Raw genomic sequence first — 16758 nt, 5'->3', positions numbered from 1 at the left:
AAAGTCCCATTTGGTTCCCTCTTGGGTTCGGACTTGGCTGGGTCTTGTGTGGGACTCTCGGACCGCTTCCTTGTGTCTCCCTCCAGTGACGCTGTTGCGGCTGTGGTCCCAGCTCCGGCTGTTTTTGGAGGGCACCCAGGTCACACTTCAGGTGTTCGAGCGGCTGTGCGGGAGCCTTAACTTTGCCATGCTGGTCTACCCATTAGGTCGGATCTGGCTTTGGCGGATGTTCTGGTTTCTTCGGGGTCGTCCCTTCCACCACTCTCGCGATCGATGGGTTCGGATCCCGTGAGCCTTGCGTCGGCTGCTGCGTCGCCGGCTTCCTCTGCGGGTTTTTCGGGGTTCTGTGCCATGGCGCCTTCCCGAGCCCTCGCTCTGTGTTTATGGATGCCTCGTCTCTTGGCTTTGGGTTTGTGACAAGTGCTCACCAGGCCGGCTAGAGTCAGTGGGGTCCGTCCTTCCGTCGAGCTCACAGCACGGCGCAGGAGTTTGCGGTGGTGTGGCATTCGCTTCAGAGGATTCATGTTGCTCGAGGAGCATCGATCTGGCTCCATTTGGACTGCTCCCCGGTGGTTCATTGCCTGAACCGCGGGGGTTCAATGTAGTCCTTGGTTCCTTGGGGCTGGTCGCTTCGGGTGACTCGTCTGCTGAGTTCTCGGGGTTTGGCTCTCCTAGCAGTTCATGTTCAGTGTCAAACGTCCTGGCAGATGGCCTTTCTCAATTCATTATCCTTTCCACAGAATGGATGGTCAACGCCGACTTGTTCAGTTCGCTCTGCCGAACGTACAGGCGCCCAGTGGTGGACCTATTCGCATTGTCGTGGTTGAGGCGTCTTCCAGTTTATGTGGCGCCCTTCCCAGACTGCGAAGCCGTTGGGGTCGATGCCTTTCGGCTGGACTGGTTGAGGTAGTGGTCTTGTACCTCTTCCCACCGGTCCAGTTGTTGCTCCGGATCCTGGCTTGGTTGAAGACTTGCCAGGGGGAGAGTAGTCCTGTTGGCTCCTTGGTGGCTGACCCAGCCCTGGTTTCTGGCGCTTCTTGCTCAATGTCCGAACCCAAGGGTCTTCTTGCGGCTCGCCTCTTTTCAGCAGATCAGTTTGGTCCGGTACGGTACGTGGCTGGTTCGATCTTCTCCTCCACTCTTTGCGTCTGTTTTTTTTTTATGCAGGTGTATCACCACTTGTATGTGATCAGGTGGCTTCGTTGATGGTATCCCACCTGCGAGTTTCGTCTAGACAGCAGTATGAAATTTCCTGGCGGTCCTTTCGGCATTTTTTGTCTCTTCGTAGGTTGTCTTCAATTTCTGATTGGGTTGTTTTGTCCTTTCTCTCTTGGTTGTTTCAGGACCATCATCTTATGCTAAGTACTGTCGCCTTGTATCGTGCGGCACTGGCGGAGCCACAGCAGCTTGCATTCGGGGTGGATGTCACTTCTGCTCCGTTCCGCAAGCTTTCTCGGGCGTTGTTTCACCTCCGGCCTGTTCATGCGCTGCCTGAGCCATCCTGGTCGTTGGACTGGGTGCTCTCTCTTCTCCTCAGTCTGTGGTGGCCCCCTCGGTTCAGGACTGTTTTTCTAAGGCTCTTTTCTTGTTGGCATTGGCCTCTGGGTGTCAGGTCGGGGAGCTTCATGCTCTCCTTTGGCGCAGGGGTTTCTGGTCTTTCGGTCCTGGTGGTCGTTCTGTTCATTTGCAGCCTTCTCCTTTTCTGGTGAAGAATGAGTCTGCTGCTTTCCGAAGGGGTCCTTGGGTTATTGATGCTTGGTTGGTTCGGCCGGGGGTGCATCATGTTTTGTGTCCGGTTGCAGCTCTTCGCCGTTACCTGCGTGCCACGGCCTCTGTGGTAGGGGACCCACTTTGGGTGGACCCGGTTTCCCTTCTTCCCTGTTCCAGGGCGCAGGTCTCAGGTCATCCGCAGGATTATTCGGCCCAGCTAGCCTGCGGTCTATCCCTGTGCCCACAACGTTGGTAGGTTCGCGGCTTTGGCTGCTTTTTTTTTCTTTTATTAGGGATATTCCTGCGTGGGGCCCTAAGCCTCTTGCCAGCCCACTAAGAGTTGCTTGTTTCTGTTTTATTTGGGTGGAGTATGAGTATTTATGACTCGTATGGTTGCTTCAGTAAGATTTTGTCCCATGTGTTTAACAACTTGTGCTCTGTTGAATCTAAGTTGAAATCTTAATGGGTTTGTAACTCTGCACTGTGTTTGATAATGTTCCAGTGTCTGTCCGGCATTTCTCCACAGTGCTGACATTTTCTCTCATCTTCCGGAACCTGTAAGCCTATTTCCCATGCACATGGGTATCCAAGCCTGATGCGATGTAAGTGTACTTCTGTTGTTCTACTGCTCCCTTTCATCAAACTAAGTGGTTTGTAGTTGGTTGAATTCTTGTACCAACCCGCAGATCCTGATGTTGCAACTGCTGTGTTGTGGTCACTGTACATCTTTTGCATTGCTTTGTTTCTAATTACTTTCTTAGTCTGTGATAGACTCTGTGGTATGTAAATGTCTACATTACTTCTTTTAGTTGCAAGTTTTGCAGCTTCGTCTGCAATGTCATTTCCAATTATTCCCACATGACTTGGCACCCAGTTGATGAGTACCCATCAGCCTTGTTGTTTGAGTGTTTGAATTAATGATATAACATTTGTGATCAGATGGATGTTATCACGTATGTGTTCTTGTTGCAAGGTTTCAGTGGCAGTTCTGGAATCTGTACTTATGATAACCTGTTGTCGGTGTTCAGCAAGAGCATGTTCCAAAGCCTTTTGAATGGCTAGCATCTCTGTTTGTAAAGTCGAACACCCATTTGAAAGTCTCCAACTATTTACAGAGTTTTCTGCTTTAACTGCAGCTCTGGTTTCTTGTCCCTGCTGGTCTACTGATCCATCTGTGAAGTATGTTAAGCTGTCAGATACCAAGTTTGCTTCTATATGCATCTGTGCAATATTATGTAGCAGATGAGGATTAATCTGGTTCTTTTTTCCTTCAAGAGCCATAATCTTAAAGTTTGCTGGCAGCGATTCTCAAGGGGCTTGCATAACAAAGTCTGCATGCATTTCGTCGATACCCCTCTCGGTGATTGTGTTTGTTATATCGAATGTATTGGAGTTTATCGCACATTGGGTCCACCTGTTGCTATTGGAGGCTCTTCTGTCCAGAGTTAGTTCTCCAGTGATTATATCTTTAAGTGACCTGATTCTAGGTCTAGTCAATATCTTGGTCAGCATGCATGCGGCAATCCCTTTTACCCTTATTTCAATCGACATTACCTTGGTTTCTAGTTGTTTCGACTTCGAGTTGAGGAGCAAGTGATGATCACCTCCCGGGTAAGTCCCTCTTTTTCTTATCTTTGGTTAGGTAGCTCCGGGAAGCCGAAGGGGCTCTCCACAGAAAACCAGCGTTATGTAATGAAGCGCCATTTTCTGGGTGAGACCCGGAGGCTCCCCGGCATCTTTCCCTCCCTCCAGTCGGCATTTTTTTTGCGTTTTCGACACTCGGCCTCTGAACTGAGGAGAGTTGCCTGTGTGGAGGTCTGGGACCCCTCCCCCCCCCCCCGTCCCCCTCCTGGAGGAGGGGGGGTTGCGCAGACGGATGCGCAGAGTTTGTGGTGACGTCATACTTGTTTCTTTGGTTTTGATTGGGGAGTTCTGTAGCTAATTCGGCTTTCGGTTTGCAAATTATTTGATAAGCAGTAGTTTGTTTTGGAATTTCTACCTTTCTGGGTGCCTGATCTGGTATTTGGCAGACAAAGACTGCTTCCAATTACACGGGGGTTTCTTTAGGCTATTGCTCCTCGTGCCTCTCTTGAGGGGGCCAGGTTCTAGCTCTGGTCCTCGGTAGGCCTAGAACTCCTATGATTGACTGTTGCTATGGTCTAATATATATACACATCAGCCCGGTATAGCTCCGGGGAGCCTCCGGGTCTCGCCCAGAAAATGGCGTTTCATTACATGCTGTTTTTTCTTCCACCCCCCCAACACACACACACACACACACACACACATATAACTCAAAATTCATTCAAAATTCAAAAGATTTCAAATTCAATTCAAATTTGAATTGGAATTCAAAAGGTGACACCCCTAGTGTTAACACTTGCATCAGAGGAGCTCCAGCATATTTCAACAATCCTAAGTATTGTAGTACAGGTTGGTGATACTGAGTGGTGTCCCAGGGAATATAAAGGTAGTGTATATTGCTTTTGAAAAATAGGTGAGATAACAGGAATGTGCTAAGGGAAGTGAAAAAATTGGATGAGAAAAAGTTGCCCTAGTGTTCCAGTGCAGACAAGAACATTCAAGATGTCCGCCAGCAAGAGGATAAACTAAACAGAGCTTGATTTTGGGGGATTCAATGAAGAAAGCATTGATATAAGCAGTCTACACAACAAGTTGGCATAATTAGATACTATAGTGAACTTTCATGTAGAAATAATCAGTAATTTGAATGAAAGTAATGACTATTTGTGTAGCAAAGTTTTATGTCGTGAGGGTTTAGTGAATGACTTGTGCTAGGACAAGAATCAATTGGAAACACATTGTAATGCCATGGAAGAGGAAAATAAACTCATAAAAATAGCTTTGGAAGAAGTTAAAGCAAATTTAAACATAAATGACTAAAACAGGTTAGGTAAGGAAATTCAACAGGAGAAACAGCTTTTGTCAGCACAGATGGAGGAAGTTACACAGGGAATAGAACAGTGCAAGAAGGATATGCAACTCACCTATGCACAAGTGGCCAAGGAGAAGGAAAATTTGAAGAAGCAGTAAAGGAAGCCAAACACTGCAGCAACCAAGATAAAACAAACATTAGAGTGGAAGTGAGAAAGGAATTGGCATCTAACCTGAAATTGGTGCAAAACACAGTTGATCGGAGTAAGTCTCTGATAATTTTGGGTTGCAAAGAAAAGGAGATAACATCTAGGACAGAAAGAGCTGTAGAAGAAGCGAAAGTACAGTGGTACCTCGGCTTACGAGCGCCCCTGGCTATGAGTTTTTTGGGTTACGAGCAGGATTTGCTCGGAAAATTTGTATAGGAATACAAGGATTGCCTCAAGATACAAGGATGTTGATATGCGTATGGGCCAACTAGCGCGTGGTGGCACTGAGATCGCCGCTCAGTTTACCAGTGCCTTACGCCCAGTGACTATCCCGCCTCAATTCTTCACCAGGATTTACAGTGTTTTGTTGGATATTTGGCCATTTGAACATAAAAGTTGTTACTTATATCTCGCAATGGGTTCCAAGAAAGCCAGTGGTAAGGTTCAACCTAAGAAAATAGTTCAGTAGAGGATATCCCTGCCTCATTAAGAAAATGGGTGAAGTATGGGAAGAACTGCAAAGTTTTGTTGAAAAAACTCGCCCAGATAAAGCTGTAGCAGGCTTTTGCATTGACCTTTTAAATGACAATGTGATGTCTTACTACAGACAAGTGTTAAAATGTAGGGAAAAACAAGTGTCTTTAGACAGATTCTTAGTAAGACGAGCAAGCAGTGAGCCACAAGCAGGTCCTAGTGGTATGCAGGTAAAACGTGCCGGAGAGTGCACACCAGAGAAGTCCTCACTGCCTGATGTTATAATGGAAGGGGACTGCCCTTCCTAACAGTAACACCTCTCCTCCTCCCCCCTCCTCTCCATCTTCCATACGCCAACAGCAATCATCAGCAAGGGTAAGTAATAACTTGAACATAGTTTTGTAGTGTAGATTTCGATGAATTAGGTATAAAATTTAGTTTGAAGTGAGGTTTTTGGGTAGTCAGGAATGGATTAATTCATTTCCCATTATTTCTTATGGGGAAATTAGCTTTGGTTTACGAGTTTTCAGATTACGAGCTGTCTTCAGGAACAGATTAAACTCTTAAACCGAGGTACCCCTGTAGTAGATAAAATTGTTGGCCTCGTGGAAGGCCAACTATTAGGAAAGGAAAGGAAAGGAAAGGCTATGGTAGATTACTACCATAGAGAATGTGTGCGACTACAGGAGAATAGGCAGGTACTGTACGTAAAAGGGAAAGATCGACCTTTGAGGATCACTCTAAACGGTGCAAAACAGATGGAAGAAGTACTAAGGAGTGCTAGAAAATTACAAAGTGATGAGGATGGGAAAGTGTGGTCGTTCAGACGATATCTTTCAAGAGAAGACAGAGAGAAGCTGAAACTAAACCTAGTAGAAGCAAAACGTCTAAACGAGAACAGAAACGAAGAAGAAATATTTTCTTTTTTCCACAAAGTGATAGGGGTAGGCAGGCCAGTAAAATGGTACAAAAAGGCAAGCCAACAAAATTGCTAGAGAGAGGGGTAGTGAAGAATAAGGAGAGGGGGAACGTGTTCCTGAAAATAGTATACACCAATGTAGACGGAGTGAGATCGAAGATACTGGAGTTGAGTGATGTAATACAGCTGCAGGCACTAGACAATGTTGCACTCACGGAGACAAAACTTGAAGATGTTATTTTAAATGAGGTCATATTCCCAAGGGGCTACTAAATTTGGAGATGGGACAGAAAAATTAGGAAAGGCGGTGGCATTGCTGTGCTGGTGAAAGAACACTTAGAGGTGAACGAAATAATGATTGCCAATCCACGAGAAGTTGACGTAATAGCACTAGAGATCTGCCAAGAGGATGATAAACTAATGATCATAAATGCATATAGTCCACCGCCAAGCAACACATGGACAAAGGAGGAGCTAGATAGTAAACGAGAGGGTCTTATAGCAATAATGACAGAGATTATAGCAAGAACGGATAAAGATAGATCACGACTGTTGATAGTTGGGAAGTTCAACTTGAAATCTATAGACTGGGAAGCATATGAAGCTAGAACAGAGGATTTTTGGACTTGTAGATTTGTAGACCTCATCCTGGAAGCATTCTTGTATCAACATGTTAAACAAGCTACGAGGATGAGGGAAGGGGACGTTTCCTCCATGCTAGATTTGATGTTTACCAGGAAGAAGGAAGAGATATTTGTCATTCAATACCTTCCTCCCTTGGGTAAACGTAACCATGTCTTTTTGGGAATAAAGTATGCAATGCATTATAATCTGGAAGAAAATAAGGAAGTTGAAGCAGTTGAAAAACCTGACTTCAAGAGAGAACAATATGGCGACCTTAGAATTTTTTTTAGGGAGTATAATTGGACAAACTTGTTGCTGGGCAATGAAGTAAATGAGATGTCAAGTTTTGTGAAATATATGATAAAAGACACAAAAAAATTTATAGCAAAACAGAGATGTAGAACTAGGAAACAGGATTAGTTCAACAGAAATTGCAAGAGGGCCAGAGACCAAAAGACACAAAAATGGAATCAATATATGAAGAGGCCAAACCCCAAACATACCAACGATACAAAGATGCGAGAAACAACTACACGACAGTGAGGAGAGAGGCAGAAATAAATTTATAAAAAGGGATTGTAGATAAATGTAAAACAGAACCAGATCTATTCTATAAATTCATAAACCACAAATTGCAGGTGTAGGATAATATTCAGAGGTTGAAAATGGGAAATAGATTCACAGCAAATGAAAAGGTAATGTGTGAAACATTACCACTTAACTACGCCAACTGAGTATTCTCGGTCGGCGGGAAACTGCGCCAACTGAGAAAACTCTTTGATTTTTTGGTACCCACAATAAATGTGTACGAGGTTGGTTGTGTAATAAATGGACTCGTAGGACCTCCAGTGAGAGGCAGCCATCTTGGAAAAAATTCCCAGAATGCCCTAGGGCTGCTGTCTGGGTTAGTTCTGAGTGAGCAACCATGGGTGGCGCATGCATCTCTGGCTCTCAAACACCTGTCTGATGTGGTGTTGAAAGATAATGCTCTGTCGGTGAAATTCAAACCTTATTGTTTGAAGAACATAAGGGTCATAATATTGGTGGAGCTAGGCGCAATAAGGACCTAACACACAGGTCAGATGCAATTTATACAGCACCTCTGAGGACGATACAGCAAGCGTACCCAGTTGTAGCTCTAAGCGTCACCCTTGCTATCCTCTGCTATCTCCAATTTATTTAGATGATACGTAGATGAATCGTTTTCTGCGTTCAGTGATGATGCATCTGATACAAGTAGCATAGATGAACAGTGTTAGCGGCTTCCATGGTGGTGTTTTCCATAGATATTTTCAAGAATACAAATGGTTCGAATACGAATAAGATGGTTCGAACACGAATAAGAATGGTTCGGTAACAGGGTGGAGGTGGGGTCCCTCGATTGTTTCAAGCGCGGGTTGGACAAGTATATGAGTGGGATTGGGTGGTTATAGATAGGAGCTGCCTCGTATGGGCCAATAGGCCTTCTGCAGTTACCTTTGTTCTTATGTAATACTTGAATTTCTTCCTGACTGACGGACACTCTTTGAGGTTAGCTGAATCTCTTTCTGACTGACGGCCACTCTTTGAGGCAAGCTGAATCTCTTCGTGTGTGGGCTCATACAAATTCATCTTTTCAAGACTACCTTACAAATTCATCTTTTCCTATAATCTTTTCAATACTACCTTGTGCATTACAAGCTTGGCTACATACAACGTACAAGTACTAAAGCCAAGGGTGTACATGAGTGCGTTATTTGCGAGCACATAGAATGAAGAAACAGGAAGCGAACATTTATCTGTACCTGGTGCAACGAAAGTGAAGTTGTGCTGTGCACTGTGGACTACTTCATTGATTATTACTCTCTTCTGAAGTAATGAGTGTGTAATACAGTGTGTTACTGTGTAAACAGTGTGTGAAACTGTACATACAGTACTGTAATTTTAGTGAATTTTTATCAAGTAATATTGCGACAATAAACATTTATTGTGGACACATTACTGACACATGTATCACAGTTTCATGGAACATTATGAACGTTCTACTGTATACATATTGTAAAGGACATAAATATGCATCATATACGATAAAAAAAAAAAAAATTGCATTGGAAATACATAGAACAAATAATTGAAATTATATTTGTGGCAACACCCAGTGCTTGAATGGCCTGCGCGACCGTGTCTGGGCGATTCATGCACGGGCGACCAGGCGCATCTTGTGCACATTCCTACAGCCAAAGTAAGTGGAATTTGGAATTTATTTTTACATAAACATGTTCAGGGTAGGGAATTTATCATTTTACGAAGAAAAAATAATTTTTTGGGAACGCTTTATTTCATGTGCACAGGGGGGATTTCACAATAAACTCGCCACAGCACGGTGGTTAAATAAAAAGTTCCAAAGTGTGTTTGTACAAAATGAAATCTAAAGGGAACCAGACACAATAAGAATTCCAGAGAACAACATAGAGCGGATAGAGGTGTCTAGAGATGAAGTGAAAAGAATGCTCAAGGAGCTAAGTAAGAACAAAGCAATTGGTCCAGATGGAATTTTACCATGGGTTCTGAGAGAATGTGCACCTGAGCTCAGCATTCCACTTCAACTGATTTTTCAGGCATCCCTGTTTACAAAAGTTGTAGCTGATGTGTGGAAAAAGGCTAACATAGTTCCATTTTACAAAAGTGGCAGCAGGGAAGACCCCTTAACACTATCGCACACCCCACGAGAGCACCGCAGACTTTGACGTCATGGGGCCAATGGTGCGGGCGAGCGTGCGGCGACGCCTAAATGTGTATACTTGTTTCAGTTTTCTCACCTTAATTCTCGTGCTATGTCGTTCGTTTTGGTATCATTGTGTTCACAATTAAATTCCCTGCAGATGTATATGCATATAATGTCCAAAAGCCTGGCGAGACTTCCCACAGCAAAGCCTAAAGTTGGAAAAGTTACCCGTGAGCGCACAATATTAGTAAAATGTGTATACTCATTTCAGTTTTCTCACTTTTAACCCTCAAACCGCTAGGGGCCCAAATGGAATTCACACCCACAGGCGCAACAAAAAAAAAAATCCAAAAAATTCTTTCGTCTTATAGAAGTGTTCATTTTTGTTCCCTGATCACGGAAAAAATAACAAAAAAATCATAGGTGGCATATTTTAGCTGCAATAGGGTAGGGAAGTGTGGCAAAAAAGGGGCGTTGGCAGAGCCTTCGCCAGACGAGGTCTACTCCGCCCGAGCTGTCAGACGGCAGTTGCCACAAATATATTATTACCTAATTATTTCAATGTCTCTGATTGATTTTTTCTTAGTTTTTTTGCAGTAATATTATTCCATACAGTGAATTGTGGTATATTTATATTATAAAATGTGTGAACCATCGCTGTACTCAAAATTATGGTGTGCATATTAGTGATTCAATTATTATGTTCATAAAACAATAAACAAATAGTTTTGCTGTTGTTACACTATATACACAGGTTATATATAAGTATTTGCATGTTTTGTACTCCATAACGCACTACTAAGTTGGTCTTGTGAGTCAAAAAGCAACGAGGAGTGACCACCAAACACCAGCGAGCCACTCACTGCCACTCCCTCCCTCAACACCACCTCACTCACCCTCATTTACCTCCCACAATACTCTTTCTGTATTTATTCACTATACACAGACATTATATATACGTATTTACATGTTTTGTTCACCATAACTGTACATCTAAGCTTGTATGGTGAGTAAAGGCCATAAGATGTAGCTACTCACAGTCAGCTGATCGGCGGCCGCCCTCAAGGCCAGACGCACTAATATTTGTCCTTCAACAATATTGTTTGTGGTGTTATTACGCTATATACACACATTATATATAAGTATCTACCTGTTTTATTCACCATACCTGAACAAATAAGCTGGTATGGTGCCCAAAGACCATAGTGGCCATCAGTAAGCAACATGCCAAGTCGTGCAGACGATGCTCCTCCCTCACCAAAATGGCGGCTCCCAACCTACTCCTCTCGCTGTTATCTCACACTATACACACGTTATATATAAGTATCTACATTTGTGTTCACCATATCGAACCACTAAGCTGGTATGGTGAGTGCAGTCAATAAATGGTGGCCACACACAGTCAGAAAACGACGCCACAACCCTCCCTCGCCACAGCCTTACTCCTTCCTCCATGGAGCACAGCGCTAAATATCACCACAATCCTGCTATTATCAGAATCCTGATCAGTTTTATCACAGTCAGGGGGCTTCAGTAATACTATCACTGCTAAATAATAGCAGTATCATTTATATTATGGTATTTGTAGACGATGCTGTGGTCACAAGCTGAACAGTGGTGCTGTGAGCTCGTGCTGCGTGCACCAGCCTTGGTGGCTTGCTCAATACTGACGCTATAACACCCAAGAATGTTGGCCTGGATTTTTTTTCTAGGTGGCATCTGGCAACTATCGGTCGTGGCTGTACTATAGCTGCCCCTATCCCAGGCGGGGTGTTTAAATTATAGCGCTAGACACGAAATCATATATAAATGATGTGCGCGGTTTCGGTTTTGTCACTGATATCATTTATATATGATATGCGCGGTTTGAGGGTTAATTCTCGGGCTACATTGTTCCTTTTGGTATCATTGTGTTCGCAATTAAATTCCCTGCAGATGTATATGCATATAATGTCCAAAAGCCTGGCGAGACTCCCCGCAGCAAAGCCTAAAATTACCCATGAACGAGCACCAATTTGCACACCACAACCTAATGTGTATACTCGTTCAGTTTGATGACATCAATTTTCATGTTACATCGCTCATTTTGGTATCAAATTGTTCGCAATATAAAGGCGCGCATTTTAAAACTAGTCTCATAATAATAGAGCAATAACTGGAATTTTAACAAATATTTTAGTTTTGGATGCTCATCATCAAAATTGTTTATATCTTTCCAGTGTTTTGACATCAATTTTCATGTTACATCACTCGTTTAGGTATTAAATTGTTCGCAATATAAAGGCGCGCATTTTAAAACTAGTCCTATAATAATAGCACAATAAATAGAATTTTAACAAATATTTAAAATTTAAAATTTAGACCCAAAAACGTATTTATAATCTTTCAAGTGTTCTGACATCATGTTTTGTGTTACATCTTTCATTTTGATATCAAATTGTGCGCATTCTAATGGTGCTTATTTTGAAACTATCCCGAGGTCGATCAGATAAAAAATGAATTTTATGCAAATATTTTTGTAGTGGACGCGAGTCCTGTCCACTGCTAGGACTCGAGAGCAAAAAAATGGACGTGATCGGTGTCCAAAGCGAGCGATACTGTTAAGAAGCACATCAATAAACTGGAAAAGGTGCAAAGACACACTACTAGGTGTGGCTCCCAGAACTGAAGGGCAAGAGCTACGAGGAAAGGTTAGAGGCATTAAATATGCCAAAACTAGAAGACAGAAGAAAGAGATGATATGATCACTACATACAAAATAGTAACAGGAATTGATAAAATCGATAGGGAAGATTTCCTGAGACCTGGCACTTCAAGAACAAGAGGTCATAGATTTAAACTAGCTAAACACAGATGCCGAAAAAATATAAGAAAATTCACCTTCGCAAATAGAGTGGAAGACGGTTGGAACAAGTTAAGTGAGAAGGTGGTGGAGGCCAAGACCGTCAGTAGTTTCAAAGCGTTATATGACAAAGAGTGCTGGGAAGACGGGACACCACGAGCGTAGCTCTCATCCTGTAACTACACTTAGGTAATTACACTTAGGTAATTACACACGTCCTGTTAGACATTGATTATGCTTTAAGATATCATCTAGAAGAAAATGGGGACATTGAAACAGTTGATAAACTCGATTTAAGGAGAGGCAACTATGGGGAACTTCGAAATTTTTTTAATAGTGTAATTGGACAGAATTGTTGCTAGGCAGGGAAGTAAATGAAATGTATGTCAAATTTTTAAAAATATACGAGGAAGGCACACAAACATTCATACCAAAACAAAGATGCAGGGCCAGAAAACAGGATTGGTTCGACAGAAATTGTGAGAGGGCAAGAGACCAAAAGACACAAAAATGGAATCGGTATAGGAAGAGGCCAAACCCCCAAACATACCAGCGATACAACGATGCGAGAAACAACTATACAGCAGTAAGGAGAGAGGCAGAAAGAAATTTTGAAAAAGGGATAGCAGTTAAATGTAAAACAGAACCGGGCCTATTCTACAAATTCATAAACAACAAATTGCAGGTAAAGGATAATATCCAGAGGTTGAAAATGGGAAACAGATTCACGGAAAATGAAAAGGAAATGTGTGAAACATTAAATGAAAAGTTCCAAAGTGTGTTTGTACAAAATGAAATCTTCAGAGAACCAGACACAATAAGAATTCCAGAGAACAACATTGAGTGGATAGAGGTGTCTAAAGATGAAGTGGAAAATATGCTAAAGGAGCTCGGTAAGAACAAAGCAGCTGGCCCAGATGGCGTTTCACCATGGGTTCTGAGAGAATGTGCATCTGAGCTCAGCATTCCACTTCACCTGATCTTTCAGGCATCCCTGTGTACAGGAATCGTAGCAGACGTGTGGAAACAGGCTAACATAGTTCCAATCTACAAAAGTGGCAGCAGGGAAGACCCCCTTAATTATAGACCTGTATCATTGACAAGTGTAATAGTGAAAGTATTGGAAAAACTAATCAAAACTAAGTGGGTAGAACACCTGGAGAGAATTGATATAATATCAGACAGACAGTATGGTTTTCGATCTGGAAGATCCTGTGTATCGAATTTACTCAGTTTCTATGATCGAGCCACAGAGATATTACAGGAAAGAGATGGTTGGGTTGACTGCATCTATCTGGACCTAAAAAATGCTTTCGACAGAGTTCCACATATGAGGTTGTTCTGGAAACTGGTAAATATTGGAGGGGTGACAGGTAAGCTTCTATCATGGATGAAAAATTTTCTGACTGATAGAAAAATGAGGGCAGTAATCAGAGGCAATGTATCAGAATGGAGAAATGTCACAAGTGGAGTACCACAGGGTTCAGTTCTTGCACCAGTGATGTTTATTGTCTACATAAATGATCTACCAGTTAGTATACAGAATTATATGAACATGTTTGCTAATGATGCTAAGATAATAGGAAGGATAAGAAATTTAGATGATTGTCATGCCCTTCAAGAAGTCCTGGACAAAATAAGTATATGGAGCACCACTTGGCAAATGGAATTTAATGTTAATAAATGTCATGTTATGGAATGTGGAATAGGAGAACATAGACCCCACACAACCTATATATTATGTGAGAAATCTTTAAAGAATTCTGATAAAGAAAGAGATCTAGGGGTGGTTCTAGATAGAAAACTATCACCTGAGGACCACATAAAGAATATTGTGCAAGGAGCCTATGCTATGATTTCTAACTTCAGAATTGCATTTAAATACATGGATGGCGATATACTAAAAAATTGTTCACGACTTTTGTTAGACCAAAGCTAGAATATGCAGCTGTTGTGTGGTGCCCATATTTTAAGAAGCACATCAACAAACTGGAAAAGGTGCAAAGACATGCTACTAAGTGGCTCCCAGAACTGAAGGGCAAGAGCTACGAGGAGAGGTTAGAAGCATTAAACATGCCAAAACTAGAAGACAGAAGAAAAAGAGGTGATATGATCACTACGTACAAAATAGTAACAGGAATTGATAAAATTGACATGGAAGATTTCCTGAGACCTGGCACTTCAAGAACAAGAGGTCATAGATTTAAACTAGCTAAACAGATGCCGAAGAAATATAAGAAAATTCACCTTCGCAAATAGTGGTAGACTGTTGGAACAAGTTAAGTGAGAAGGTGGTGGAGGCCAAGACTGTCAGTAGTTTCAAAGCGTTATATGACAAAGAGTGCTAGGAAGACGGGACACCACGAGCGTAGCTCTCATCCTGTAATTACACTTAGGTAATTACACTCACTCACTCCACTCACTCACTCACTCACTCACTCACTCACTCACTCACTCACTCACTCACTCACTCACTCACTCACTCACTCACTCACTGAGACTTGGAACTTCAAGAACAAGAGGTCATAGATTTTAACTAACTAAACAAAGATGCCGAAGAAATATAAGAAAATTCTCTTTCCCAAACAGAGTGGTAGACGGTTGGAACAAGTTAAGTGAGAAGGTGGTGGAGGCCAAAACTGTCAGTAGTTTCAAAGCATTATATGACAGTGCTGGGTAGATGGGACACCACGAGTATAGCTTTCATCCTGTAACTACACTTAGGTAATTACACACACACCCACCCAGGAAGCAGCCCATAACAGCTGTCTAACTCCCAGGTACCCATTTACTGCTAGGTAACAGGGGCATTAGGGTTCAAGAAATTTTGTCCATTTGTTTCTGCCTGGTCCGGGAATCGAATCCGCGCCACAGGATTGAGTCCTGTACGCTGTCCACTCGGCTACCAGGCCCGATGTGGGTGCTTGCAAATGGGTGTTAGGGTAGGTAGTGTGAGGGAGCGGTGTTACTGGGGAGGGGGCATGTCCTTCATGGTCTTGATGAACTACAACGATGGACACAACTGACACTGGTCCATGAGCTCACATTAATCTTAGCTGAGGAGGAGTCGGGGAGGGTAGGTATATTGGTAGAAAGGTCGGAGGTGGTGCAGGAGTTGCTTACTCTCATGACAAATTGTAAATAACAGGACTTATTATTTTATATTTTGCTATTTATTCATTTAAATATATATACAAGAAAACAAAAATGGATTTTGACACAATTTATGGCTTTTGATGTTATTTCATTCTACAGCAGGTGTTAACACAGGTACAGTGTGAGTTGTGGAAGAGGATAGGGGGAGGGAATCATCATCTGTCTGTCTGGCATTCTCTCTCCTGTTTGGCATCTGTGCGGCTTGTCCATCTTGACAGCTTATCTAGTCTTACAATCTGTTTAGTCTGGCAGTTCAACTAGTGTCTAGCCAGCAGCCTAACTAGCTTATCAGCCTGCCTGACGAGGCCAGACAGGCAGGCTGACAGTACAAGCACTTAAACATCTGAGGCCTCATCAGGCCTCAGATGTTGAAGTGTTTGTACTACTCTTACATTCCACTCTATCTCAGTTTTATTCGGACTGCCCACTCGCCTCTCCAATTTAGCTTTCCTGACCAGTTTAGCTTGGCTCACCAATTTATCACACATTTTTATTCTGTTGAATCCTGAACAAATAACAGACATATCCAGATAAGAGGTGTCCAGAAAGCATGTGGTCAATTGTATTTAATTATAGCCCCCCAAAATACATTTTTATCTCTAATTTTGTTCTTTATTTCAGTAACAATATGACACACATGGAATTTGAGAAATCACCAACAGCAAGTAATTCTGTAAAAAAAGATATGAAGTCCTCAGTGCTACTTACAGGCAACATTAGAACAACAAATGATAAGAGATGTGAATTTGGTCTACATCAGTGTAAGGAGAATGAGGAATGTGTGCCTTTTGGGAACAGAAGAAGAGATGGATTATGTCAGTGCCGCTCTGGTTTTTATAGAAACACAACTATGGGGGAATGTATGAAGGAAGAACTTACATCAACTTTGGCTCCCAAAGAAAAATCTACCACACATTCTTCTGATGGGGATGACGGCAAAAGTTCAGGTTTTGTTAGTTCATTATCCTCGACTGCTTCTCCCTCTGCTTTATCTGTGGCATCCACAAGTGATGTGACTCAGAAGGAGTTTGTTTCAACTTCTGCTCCAAACATGTCATCTCAGCAACCAGTTGAAAAACTTGTTGTTAGCATCAATAACAAAACTGTGTATCTTCGTGCTGGCAATACTTTTTACGAGGAGAGAGTTACACTCTCGGCATATGCTATTGGAGGTATGTAAATTGAATGTGTTACCTCAGGGTGGCTGGCCAGGGCAACTTATTGA

General features: G+C 42.5%; 1 protein-coding gene across 5 annotated transcripts in view; it reads left to right on the top strand.

The window, feature by feature from the left end:
• Positions 1 to 16758, top strand: part of LOC123757772 (dyslexia-associated protein KIAA0319-like protein) — a 222933-nt gene that overhangs the window by 32158 nt on the left and 174017 nt on the right. For all 5 annotated transcript variants that reach the window (XM_069329507.1, XM_069329511.1, XM_069329508.1 and 2 more), the window contains exon 4: positions 16155 to 16705. In XM_069329507.1, the coding sequence (XP_069185608.1) occupies positions 16155 to 16705 (551 nt within the window). The remainder of the gene's footprint in view (positions 1 to 16154; positions 16706 to 16758) is intronic.

Source organism: Procambarus clarkii, chromosome 22 (assembly GCF_040958095.1).
Source record: "Procambarus clarkii isolate CNS0578487 chromosome 22, FALCON_Pclarkii_2.0, whole genome shotgun sequence".
Classification (NCBI taxonomy): Eukaryota; Metazoa; Arthropoda; class Malacostraca; order Decapoda; family Cambaridae; genus Procambarus; species Procambarus clarkii.
This window is presented reverse-complemented; position numbering and strand designations above follow the sequence as displayed.